Source organism: Schistocerca gregaria, chromosome 6, assembly GCF_023897955.1.
Source record: "Schistocerca gregaria isolate iqSchGreg1 chromosome 6, iqSchGreg1.2, whole genome shotgun sequence".
In the NCBI taxonomy this organism is placed as follows: Eukaryota; Metazoa; Arthropoda; class Insecta; order Orthoptera; family Acrididae; genus Schistocerca; species Schistocerca gregaria.
In genome coordinates, this window is record NC_064925.1 from 520,964,042 (window position 1) to 520,977,085 (window position 13,044).

At 42.0% G+C, this 13,044-nt stretch overlaps 1 protein-coding gene across 1 annotated transcript in view; it reads left to right on the forward strand.

Annotated features, from left to right (window-relative positions):
- Positions 1–13,044, forward strand: part of LOC126278001 (uncharacterized) — a 79,561-nt gene that overhangs the window by 50,307 nt on the left and 16,210 nt on the right. The window contains exon 4 of the mRNA XM_049977691.1: positions 11,284–11,345. Coding sequence (XP_049833648.1) covers positions 11,284–11,345 — 62 coding nt within the window. The remainder of the gene's footprint in view (positions 1–11,283; positions 11,346–13,044) is intronic.

Here is a 13,044-nt window from a genome sequence, read left to right on the forward strand (position 1 = left end):
CAGGCAGAAGGGGCCCACTGGCACAACCTAAGTGTTGTTAGTATGTGACTCGGAGCAGCGTGTTAGCAAAACAGAGGTGCACAGCCCCGTATAAATAGGTGTGAGTTTCTAACGAGATATTTTAGAGTGTGGCAGCTCTCCTGGATGGGGATGTGTGTCACACCACCAGCTACATGTAGCAGCAGATAGGGTGCCAGCATTCCAGTCCACGGCGGGTCGCTGGTTCGACCCTCTGAGGCTGACGCGAGGTCCCATTCCGTAGCCAGCCAGCGGGGGACCACTCCACGGCTCGCTACCGCGGGCAGGCGTCCTGGCTTCCAACACACACCGGGGGCATCCCGAGGCGAGGACCGCAGATTTGGACACCAGATCGTGGGTGCTCATTGTCGCTGCAATCTCAGCCATGCTGGCAAGAAGGACGCAGCTGGCCGCCTGCGGCTCACACCGAGTAGCGCTCAGTCGGCAGGGACGCAGACTGCCGAGTCAGCTGCTGGCATCCTGACAATGCCGCAACTCCACTGGCCAAGGCTGGCATGACACAGCATTGCATTGCACGGGCCGCTGGGGTGCTTCCTCAGTATTACGGGGCCCTGTGATGCAGACCGAGGTGTACAAGGGCACTGTGGTTGGAAACAATAAATCATTTGGAAACCTTGGATGAGTCTTAATATGGTGCCTTCTACGTTTTCCCGCTACATTTGCTCATCCTGATACATTCGGTGGCAGAAGACGCAACTACATTTGGTGTCAGGATGGCGGAAGTTGTCTGTCCAGTACTACGTTCGAGCCTACCGCCCGCATTACATTCACAAGATGTGGCGAGTTTTGACCAGCTTTTGTTAGAGTATTGGACGTTTTATTTCCATTTTGTGTTTTTGAGTATGGCTTGAAGCGTATTGGACGTTTTCTTGCCATTTTGTGTTTTTGAGTATGGCTCGTGGCAGGCCAATTAGATGTTTTGTGTAGGCATATTATTATTATTATTATTATTATTATTATTATTATTTTGTCAGAATAAGTGTTAGTGTATTTGGGGCAGTACGATTTATTATTATTATTATTATTATTATTTTATTTATTTATTTATTTATTTATTTTTTTTCGTGGCATTTAATTACGCACAATGGCAGAGTCAGGGACGCAAGGTGTGTTGGAACGAGAAGCTGTACGGATTTTGATGGAAAAGGTAGCACAATTGATAGTGGACAATACGCTGTTGAGAAGTGAATTAACATGTAGAAGTGAGCGGGAAACCGCATTGGATCAGTCGTCGTTGCCTAGGATGCCGCAGCTGGAGATAGATCCAGTTGCTGCGAGTATGATTATTCTGTTTCCTGGCAAGGCATCTGAGGATGTGCGTTCGTTTGTGGTGGACTTCGAAATTTCAGCTGTGATGAATGGTTGGTCTGATGAACAGTTGTTACATGTAGCCTAGATTAGATTAACAGGTGAAGCGAAAACATGTGTAAGGTGTTCTGAGGCCTTAAGGAAGGCAGGGCAGTTTAAGTAGTTGAAGGAAGGGCTTTCACAAAGGGACAAGAAACAGAATAGTGCTCGATGCCTGAGGGAGAGGTTGAGTGCAATGACGAAGAGACAGGGGGAAATGGTAGAGAAATTTGTGGGCAGAATAAGAGAAATTAGCGAGTATACTTACTATTTCGGTCAGAGCGATGAGGCAAATGGTGTTCTGTTACAGGAGGCCGAGCAAAGTGCACTTGATGTATTTTTGAGGGCGTTATCAGGACATATATCATGGAAAGTGCAAAAAGGGAATCCGAAAGATTTTATTCGGCCATTCAGCTGGCAATGCAATGTGAGGAAATAGATGTGGCATTGGGGGTACGTGATAGTCCAACAGTGTTTGCAACGGGTATAAAATGTTATAAGAGTGGTCGTACAGAACAGGAGCTGAGGCAATGTACCCAGTCACCGAGGTATAGAGGAAGGGGTGGAAATCAGCAGCGTGGAGGATGGAGAAGTGGAGTTCGTAGGGGGTGGCAATCATAAAACGGCAGAGGGGCCCCTAGACCCACCTAAAGGAGCTCCCATTTAATTGCAATGCTACGAATACATATGAAGAGGTGGAATGTTCAGTGGTAGGATCCATAGGAACTAAAAAGTTCAAGATTTTTTTGGACACAGGGGCGCAAGTGTCAGTGGCTACTAGGAATATAATGGAACGAAGGAAGCTAGACCCACCACGTTATAAGTTGCGTGGAATGTGGGATAAGGAGGTCACGCCTTTGGGTTGGTGGCAGTTGTCTTTCGAATAGAAAGTATTATTTAAGGCCTGCATGGAGGTAATACCATGGGTAAGAAAGGGCTACGACATGATCCTAGTAGTAGATTTCTTGCATCAACATCATGCCAAAATTGACCTTGGACAATGAACTGTGGAAGTTGATGGAATGCTGTTTTAGCTAGGAAACTGTTGTCAGTGCAGAGCTGTCGTGAGGGGTGTTCAACGTAATGAACAAACCAATTGAACTGTGTACATTAGCGTTAAGGCGTAATTCGCGTGAGTGTGTTTCTAGTGGCTTGGGGTAAGTGTACAGTTGAATCTACCTGTGGGTACAGTATGTGTTGTTGAACCATTGCAGTATAATGAAGTTTTGGGTCCATTGGGTTGTTCTGTGAAACATAGTGTTGTATGCATACAGGAGGGGAATGACGGGTGAGGAGTTCCCGTGAACGTGTATAATTTTAGCGCTGTAGACATGGATTTTAGGAAAGGAGTTTTAGTAGCAAATTTGGATGTGCCAGATGATGAAGACTGGTGTTTAAGAGGTAGGCGAAGCGATGAATCACTAACTGCCGATAGAACTGCATTGCATGACAAAATTAAGCATTTGAAAGGAGGAAAAAGAGAGCATATGGAAGAAGGGTTTGTTTTTTCCGCAAGGGCCGTTGACAGAATCTCCATTAGTTCAACATAATATATCAACAGGGAATGAAGCACCTGTTACCGTAAACCATACGGAATACTGAGGTATTTGCAGCTGATTGTGGAGGATTTCATTGATCAGCAGCTTGTGGACGGTATTATAGGGCATAGTAATAGTTGCTGGGTAGTGGGCATTGTCGTTGTGGATGGAACTAAGAAATACAGGTTTCGTTGTGACTACTGATACCTCAATAATAAGACAGTAACAGGTGCATACCCCATTCCAAACATATTGGAGATTTTGGGTCACTTAGGGCAGTGCCAGTACTTTTCTACAATTGATTTGACAAGTGGTTATCATCAGTTAGAGTTGGCTCCAGAGGATCATCCAAAAACTGCTTGCTGTACTTCTGGAGGCCATTACCAGTACATTAGAATGCCATTCGTCTTGAAAAGCACTCCGGCAGTGTTTCAGAGGTTGCTAGACAGTGTCTTGAGGGGCAGGAAACCACAGCAGTGTCTTGTCTATATGGATGACATTATAATGTTTTCAAGTAGTATGGAGCATTATAGACAGTGGTTAAGAGAAGTCTTTACGAGGTTAAGAGCAGCTCATTTGAAGTTGAGTCTGGAGAAGTGTCATTTTGCATTGGAAGAAGTAAAATATGTGGGTCATATTATCAGTAAGGAAGAGTGCGAACAGATCCGAGGTTGGTATAGGCTGTAAGGGATTTTCGGGAACCAAAAACAGTTAAGAAAGTGCAATCATTCATCGGAATTTGGAATTTCTATTGAAAGTTCGTGAAGGGTTTTGCAGATATAGCACAGCTGTTGATGCGATTGTTATGGAAGGGTGTGAAATTTGAGTGGACAGAAGAGAGTCAGAAAGCGTTTGACAAACTGAGAGAAGTGTTAACATAAAGTCCAGTTCTTTAGTTTCCAGATTTTGAAAAGGAGTTTATATTAGCATGCAATGCATTGAATCGAGCATTGATGTGTGTTCTTAGCCAAGGAATTGATGGGAAAGAACATCGTGTAGCCTATGCGTCTAAGCAGTTTAATGCAGCGGAGAGGGAGTACTCAACAACTGAGAGGGAGGTGCTTAACATAATCTATGGAATCACATATTTTAAATGTTATTTATATGGGAGAAGATTTCACGTAGTGACAGATCGCGCTGCATTGAAGTTGTTGTTGGAGCCACTAGGCTTGCTAGATGGGCTGTGAAGCTTAGTGAATTTGACTACGAGTTGGTGCACAAGCCTGGGAAGAAGCACGGTAATGCGGATGCACTAAGTAGGAAGGTGGCAAAAGTAGAGGTCATAGGTTATGACCTAGCAGTGTGGCAAGAATTACAGGATGCGGACAATGATTGTAAACTGTATTGGATGCAGCCACAGTTTAATATGTACGACTGTCTTCTGTGCAGGGAAACAGAGTTAGGGCCAAGGGTAATAGTGCCACCGAAGCTGAGAGATGAGGTTTTAAAGGAAGCACATGATCACGTGTTATCTGGTCATGGCGGGTGTAGAGCGACGAATAGGAGAGTAGCGGAGGGGTATTGGTGGAGAGATAGGAAAGTAGATGTGGATCAGTATGTTAAGAATTGTATACCAGGTGCGCAGAGAGCAGATTTGAGTCGGAAACAGATACAGCTAAAACGATTACCAGAAGCAATATGTCCATTGTCTTAGTTGGGGATTGATGTCTTAGGACCTTTTAGACGAACAACATTGGGGAACAGATTCATTCTGACAATAATAGACCATTTTTCGAGGTATGTGGAGATGGTGGCTATGCCAAATCAACAGACAGCAATTGTCGCGCAAGCGTTAATAAACAACTGGATTTTGAAGTTTGGTGTACCAGAGATAATAATAACTGACCAAGGGCCAGCTTCATGTCGGATTTAATGAAGGAACTGTGTAAATTGTTGAATGTAAAGAGGTTGAGGATGAACACATTGCATCCAGAGGCCAACAGAAGGACAGAAAGAGTACACTGAACAATCGGGAAGATGCTGAGTTTTTATGTGGATTCTCATCACCATCAGTGGGATGAGTATTTGAAGCATATTGTATGTACATACAATCCAAAAGTCCACACAAATACCGGTTTGTCTCCATATGAGGTAGTGTACGGGCAAAAAATGCTGTTACCATTTGATTTGGTGAAGCTACAGAAAGGAAGGACCGGTGAATCTGTATGTTGATTTGCAAGGACAATTTGGGATGTTCGGAAATGGGTACATAAGGTGAATACAAAGGCTTTGGAAAGGCAGGAAGACGCAGTAAAGCGGTAAGGAAGTTTATCGCACTTTAGAGTGGTGCAATGGGTAATGCTGTCCAGCCCCTATACGCAAAAAGGGAAAACAAAGAAGTTCCTCACGAGGTATCGAGGGCCATACCAAATTCTTGAAACCACATCTCATTGATGTTAAGCTTCAGCTGCCAACTAGAACAACAATAGTACACATTGGGCAGTTACGGCCATTTAAGGGTTGCCTGGATATGATTCCAGGTGTGTCATAGGAAGAAAAGAGGAAGAAAGAGAGATTGAAGAAAGGTTCTTAGCACAGAGAAAACCAGGAAGATAGTGTACAGCATGAGGTACCGTATGCTTTACGATCCAAAAGTAGTAGAGTATTTGTAGGTTTTTTTTTTTTTTCGTGTCATGTATCATTGGATTTGCGTAGAGTAATTAGGCATTGTATTTCCATATGTTGTATGTATTTTCGAATATAGCCTGCTGCGGACAGCAGTCCTTTTAAAGAGGGAGGAAGGGTGATGGTGACCCCTGTTCTCAGTTCACTGAAGAGGGAAGTGTAGCATCTGACGTATGTGGAGTGTAGTTGGAGGAGGAATAAAACGCAGTTCTGGAGAAATAAATGTGTCGGAGTAAATTTTGCGGCAAAGCCATCATAAATATGTGTTGAACGGTGTCAGATTTGTATGATTTCCTGTTTAAATTTATAGTTATTGACAGTGCTGGGTCAGGAAAGTTGTGTTTATTGCACCAGTTCATATAGTGTAAATTAAAGGATGAAAGTAGGCACACAATTGGTGTTGAGTTTGGATCAAGAATAGTGAATGTTTGAGGAAGATCTGTGAAGCTGTAAATATGGGACACATGCCTGGTGCAGTTATTTTTAGCCAGGGGGAAGGAATAGACTGTCCAAGGGACATTGTGGAACCAAAATTGAGCTTAGAACGGGTCGGGATGCATTGGATCTTCTCCACCTACGAGAATTTGGTAGTAGTAGCAAGTTGTTTTGAGTGGGGAGTATTTACAGAAGCGAAACGTATAGAGCTCAAGGGGAGCGGAATTTTAATCAATGGAACTAAGTGTAACGTAATAGGACCAACCTTCCACCTGCCAGTGTCAATTTTAGGAGTCACGCAATTGAAAGTTATGCAGCCACAGCTGTATTGGCCAGAAGCCACTTTAAAGTTTTTGCCAAGGCAGAATCTGACCTTGTTCAAACAAACTCTGGAGCCAGGTCTGTTGAGATCCGCAAACCAGTTCATTTTAAAGGAAGAGGGACGCATATCAGCCGAACAGCTTGTGCAACACGTCGCTCAGTATAGGGAAAGGCAACAGCAAATAAAGATCATTTTGAGCACCTCTGTGCTAAGTGTCATTGCAGCCTTAACTTTCTTATGTGTTGTTTTCTTTCTAATCAGGCGGAGAGCAAATTCCAAGAGGAAACCAAGGGTAGTCCATGTCCCAGTGAATTTTTGATACTGAAGGTGTGAGATGAGTAGATAAGTGGTGGATCAAGTAGTGTTTGTCCAGTAAGGAATTTCTTAAGTTTTGTTTCATTTCATGGTTTTAAGGGGCACTAGGCCACATTTAAGTTTCTAATAGTATGGAAGTATGCCATGGGTGCTGACCCATACAAGTTAAGAGCTAGTTAAAGGTCGACTCGGGGACTGGGTCTTTCCAAAGAGGGGAATAATGTAGCGGCACCACTGTTTAGGATAGGGAAAGTTAGTTTTGTGCAATATTCTGAGCACAAGTTGCAGCCAGGTGTGGGCCGGATTGCAGTGAGTTACGCATACCAATAGTTGCGAAGTAGAATGGAGGCCACAGGGCCGTTGAACCACTGAAAAGCGTAAACGCAGCAGTTTGCATGGCTCAAGTTACAGGCAGAATGGGCCCAATGGTGCAAACTAGGTGTTGTGAGTGCGTGACTCAGTGCGGCACGTTAGCAAAACAGAGGCGTATGCAAATAGGTGTGGGTTTCTAACAAGATTTTTTCAAGTGTGGCACCTCTCCTGGACGACGGGGTGTGTCACACCACCAGCTATACGCAACAGCAGCAGGTGGGGTGGCAGCATTACAGTCCACGGCGGTTCGCTGGTTCGACCCTCTGAGGCCGAAGTGGGGTCTGTAGTCAGCCATCGGCAGACCACTCCACGGCTCACTAGCGCAGGCAGGCGTCCAGGCTTCCAACACAGGCCGGAGGCATTCCAAGGCCGCAGTTTCAGACGCCGGATTGTGGGTGTTCGTTGTCGCCGCGATCTCAGCCACGCCGGCGAGAAGGACGCAGCTGGCCACCTGTGGCTCACACCGTGCAGTGCTGAGTCAGCAGGGACACAGACCGCCGAACCAGCTACATGCATCCTGATGACGCCGCAATTCCGCTGGCCAAGGCCGGCACGACACACCATTGCATTGCACGAGCCGCTGGAGTGTCTCCTCAGCATTGTGGGGCCCTGTGACACAGACCGAGGTGTACGAGGGCACTGTGGTTTTAAACAATAAATCATTTGGAAAGCTTGGAAGAGTCTTAATACGGTGCCTTCTACCTTTTCCTGCTACATTTGGTCATCCTGATTGATACATTCAATGGCAGAAGACGCCACTACACTGGAGTCATAAACAATCCACATTTATCGCAGAAGAGGCAGTCAGCCGGCATCACCCCCAGGTTTCTCTTCTTTTTTTTCCTTTATGTTTTAATTGGATATGTTAGAGCAAAAGGTAAAATTGCTGTGAAAGAAAAACCAATATATTAAGTTACTGGTTTCAGAAATAAAGTCCAAAAATGGGCAACTTCACCCCATTTGTTGTTGTCAGTATCTTGTTTGATTAATATATTTCAAATAGCTTAGCATATAATTTGAGACTGGGTGCTTCTGTACAAGTGACTTTGTGAAAACAGTCCAAGAAACACAATACAGTAAACATAGTAAGAAATGTATATGTGAAAGGCCATTTTGTTTCCATTCTGCAGAATGCAAATAACATCCTTTTTTGAATATCTATTCCTTTTCCATTAGATCCATCATTTTCTTTGGTATTGAACATTCAAGTTACAACATTGTGGCAGTACAAGACTAATGATTCAGAACAATTCTTTTGCGATAGCTTCTCACCATGAATTGAATGTGAAAGTAATTAAACATCAGGGTGACCACAAAGACAAACATATGTCATGGTGTCTTGGGTTAGTTGGTGCATGTAGCGTTGGTAACCTGTGAATGTGGGTGGCAGCACTATTTTTTGCTCTTACAGTCCAGTGCCACCGCCTTGCCTGCTGACAATACTCTTAAGCATAGTATAGCTGTCTGCACATGGGTTTGTTTAATTTTTAGTAGCAAAGTTAATTGTCCTATGTCTTTTATAGCATATTTATCCACTAAATATAAAATAAAGAGAGTGCTAAAGTACACTAAGTGGTTGTCCTGCACTTTTCAAACTGTCACATATCTTGAGACCAAAAGAGATTAATGAAAATTTATGTTTGAAACACAGCTCTGTATGGACATGAAACACGTGTAATGTAATGTACTCCCTCTTACATTTTATGTTACTGGTAGGCACTACTTAAAACCCAAATCGAGGCCCTAGAATTGTGTGAAGTTAACTGGAAGACCTTACAAGACCAACAAACAAATGAACACCAATGTTTCAACACTATCTCACTTATTAATGAGTTATATCCTGTTTTCAACAACACCTCCTAACTGTAGCACTGGGTCCCCTGTTATTATATTCTGCTGGTTCTCTTGTTATTCTTTTCTGCTATCAACATGTGGTCTTGGGGTTAGAAAACTTGAAATACCATAATGTCACTGATATATCGCAAAGTCGTCGATATGTATACTTATTGTTCGAGCATGAGAATCAATGTTTTACATTGTGTACAATCTACATCCTCTACATCCTCAGTGAAGATTGGATTTCGGAATTTAGTGAGCAGCCCCTTGTCGTCTATCTGCAAGTGTGTCCCACTTCAAACTTTCTATGAGATTTGTAACGCTATGGCTAAATGTACCAGTCACGAATCTTGCCGTTCTTCTTTGGACTTTCTCAATCTCTTGAATCAGACCCAACTGGTAAGGGTCTCATACAGATGAACAATACTCCAAGACTGGACGAACTAACGTATTGTAAGCTATTTCCTTTGTTGGAGAACTGCATTGCTTCAGGATTCTACCAATAAACCGCAATCTAGAGTTCGCCTTACCCGTTACTTGTGTAATCTGATCATTCCATTTGAGATCATTTCCATTAGTCACACCCAGATACTTGACTGATGTTACCACTTCCAAAGACTGATAATTTACTTTGTACTCATACATTAACGGGGATTTTCTCCTTGTTATACGCAGTAGGTTACACTTACTAATATTGAGAGATAACTGCCATCATTACACCACGCATTTATTTTCTGCAAATCCTTATTGATTTGTTCACAACTTTCGTGTGATACTACTTTCCTGTAGAGTACAGCATCATCGGCAAACAATCTTAAGGTCACTGTCAACACCATCAACTAGATCGTTTATGTAAAAGCCTATTACGCTGTCCTGGGGCACACCTGAAGTTACCCTTGTTTCTGTTGAAATTACCCCATTCAGGATGACATACTGCTCCCTGTCTGTTAGAAAATTTTCCATCCAACCACATATGTCATTGGATAGACCGTAAGCGCGCACTTTTTGTAGCAAGCAACAGTGTGGAACTGAGTCGAACGCCTTTCGAAAGTCGAGAAATATGGCATCAACCTGGGAGCCGGTATCTAGAGCCTGTTGTATAACATGCACAAAGAGGGCCAGCTGTGTCTTGCATGACCGCTGTTTCCTAAAACTGTGCTGGTTTCTGCAGATGAGCTTCTCAGAGTCTAGAAAGGACATTATGTCTGAACACAAAATATGTTCCATGATTCTACAACAAATCGATGTCAGTGAAATTGGCCGGTAATTATGTGCATCCGATTTTCTACCCTTTTTATAGATTGCTATGACCTGGGCCTTCTTCCAGTCCTGTGAAACTTTCCGCCGTTCTAATTATCTCTGATAGATGACGGATAAGAATGGTGCTATATTTGTAGCATAGTCAACATAAAATCTTACGGGGATACCATCTGTGCCAGATGCCTTTCTGGCGTCTAAGGATCTTAACTGTTATATAATCCCAGATACACTAAACACTATGTCAGCCATCCTATCGTTTGTTCAATAATTGAAAGGGGGAAGGGAATGGTGCTGCAGTCCTCTATCGTAAATGAGTTTTTGAAAGTTTTATAGCTCATAAGTGTTTCTCGGTTTTTACATGTATGTAGTCAGATAAAACTTCCTGAAGCATTGTACAGAAAGGTGTGCACTATTCAGTAGGTTTCATTTCAGTAGATTTTCTGCAGAACTGACACAGTGGTTGAGAAGTTGAGAACTTCTATCTTTATTTATTATTTATTCACATACTCTGTTTTTTGTGCTTTTATTAATTCTCTTCTTCTTCTTCTTCTTCTTCTTCTTCTTCTTCTTCTTCTACCGATTTGTTCCATGAGCAAGTAACTTTGGCTTTTACGGTTATCCAGAACCTAATAAATAAATAATAAGTATATTCCTTTATTAAAACAGATTTGAATTACAACAAAATTCTGACTGTAATTTATTGATACACTACCAATATTTTAGTTCAAAGCTTCCTTTGTGTTATGGCTTGAGACCGCATTCCATTACCTTGTAAGGCAACACAACTCCTTTTTGTTGCCTTGCACAACTAAAAATAGTGCCACTGTCACCAACATAACATGTAAAAGTAAAAAACTTGACACATGAACAATGGGGAAGACAGGGATGAAATGTTTGAAGTTGAAGCCTATGAAATTTAGTGTTAACTTTTTAGAGTAGCAATGGATTGATCGAGTAAGAAATGAAAACATTCTACAGTGAGCCACTAAGAAAAATTAACAATAAAAAAACGGGATCTAAAAGATGGAATTGTTACAGACATGTTAAGATAATAGTCATTGTTGGAAATTGAGTCTGTCAAGGATGGAATGAATCACAGAGACAGGCCTAATCTCTTTATTTAATGTAGTTCATTGCCTCGCTCTTGATTATCAAGTAAGTTATTTTGTGACATATGTTCGTGTAATTTTGCAGGAGGATGAAGAAATTGTACTGGACTTGAAACCAGAGCCTTATTTGGACAATCATACAGGAAGGTAAGGCAGAAAAATAGTTTGTAATTTGGTACTGTTTTATATATCTATAGATTTGTAATAAATTGTCACTACCTAGATTGCTAACCAGAATCAAATATACTTGATAATTATACTCTGATTTTAAGTTAGTACTTTAATGGTGGGTATGAACATGTAGGAAAACAAATTATACCACCTAACAGTATTGAACAGCTATTTTTAGGCTATAGCTTTGTGGCTGAATAATAGAATGGAGCATGGTTTAGAGCATTATTCTCTGGCAAATTGTCACCAGTATTATTTCTCATCTGAAATATATTTCTCTTATTAATGAAACAGCCTCATGTGTGGGCACCCACATCTTTGGTCTTTTCCTTACTTTATTCTCATCTGTGATCTTTCCTTACTGTGTTCAAGAACTTTAGACTGAGTTTGTTAATCAAGTGTCTTTATCTTTCCACATCCTCACAACAGGAGAGCCCCTTTCAACCTGGTGTCTGAGTAACTTGCCCCCCTCTTTCCTTCCGGATGAATTATTTACCAGTTCCAAAAGTTAAGTATAGCTTTTTCTGCTTTGAATTATGTTGTCAGCAGTACTTGGAATTTAACCTCCTGGTAATAAATACTGGTCAGTGATCGTGTCTCCTAGTAATTGTAAAGTACTAGATGTGTGCATAATAAATCACTTGATTTCACAACAACATGCTTGAGAAATAATTGAACTTGTAGGGAGAAAATATAGTCAATTGCTGAGTGGATGTAACAGCAGCCACTAGTGCTATTGTTTTTTGACATTCCTTAATGAACAGTTGCTTCTATCTCATCATGTGATTTCTCTGTCTCCTTATCATCTGCACAATTATGATGCCAATTCCTTCTTATGCTGTGGTGAGTCTTGATTTTGTGACTATCTTGGCTGCAGTAATGTGTTCACTGTGCTGTTAAAAGTAGTTCACTGGCATTCCTATTTGTTATTCATTATTAGGCCAGTTGCTGCATAATCCGTATTTGTTTTTTTGATGGGAACTTTGTACTCATTTGACGAGAAATCCTGTTCTTCCTACCATCACACTTCACTAACACCTATGATGTCTCAACTCCACCTGTTTATTTCTTATTTCAAAATTCTTCAACATAGTTGCATGATTAAGGGATGTAATACTTAATGCTGTGTTCCGTAGAATGCCTATTTTTCCCACTGATGACATCCTGATGGATTATCTCTGCTTGGAGATCCGAACAAGCAACTGTTTTGTCTTGTGTGTATTTTGTCCAGGAGAATGAACCAGCAGCATGGCTGTCTGTATCCCTGATGCATGGAAGTCACCTGATTGTGACAAAGTCCGTGGGTTCTAGGGGGAAGTCATTAAAGGTGTAACGGTTTGCAAATTATATGTTCTGGGACGGAGCTGGTGTTATCAATGTTGATTTCCTTGGCCGTTGAACAACAATAAATTCAGACCATTACATCACAGTGCAGCGAACTCTGACAGCTACCAAGGGCCCGGCCCGGAAGGAAAAGGGAAATGTTTTACTGCAGCATGACAATGCCAAACCACACACTTCACGTGCCACCACTGCAGAACTTCTGAGACTGAATCTCACCACTGTAAGGCATCCTCTATACAGTCCAGATTTAGCACCATCTGACCTCCATCTGTTCCTGATAATGAAGAACAATCTGCGGGGACATCATTATGTTTTTGGTGAAGACGTTGAG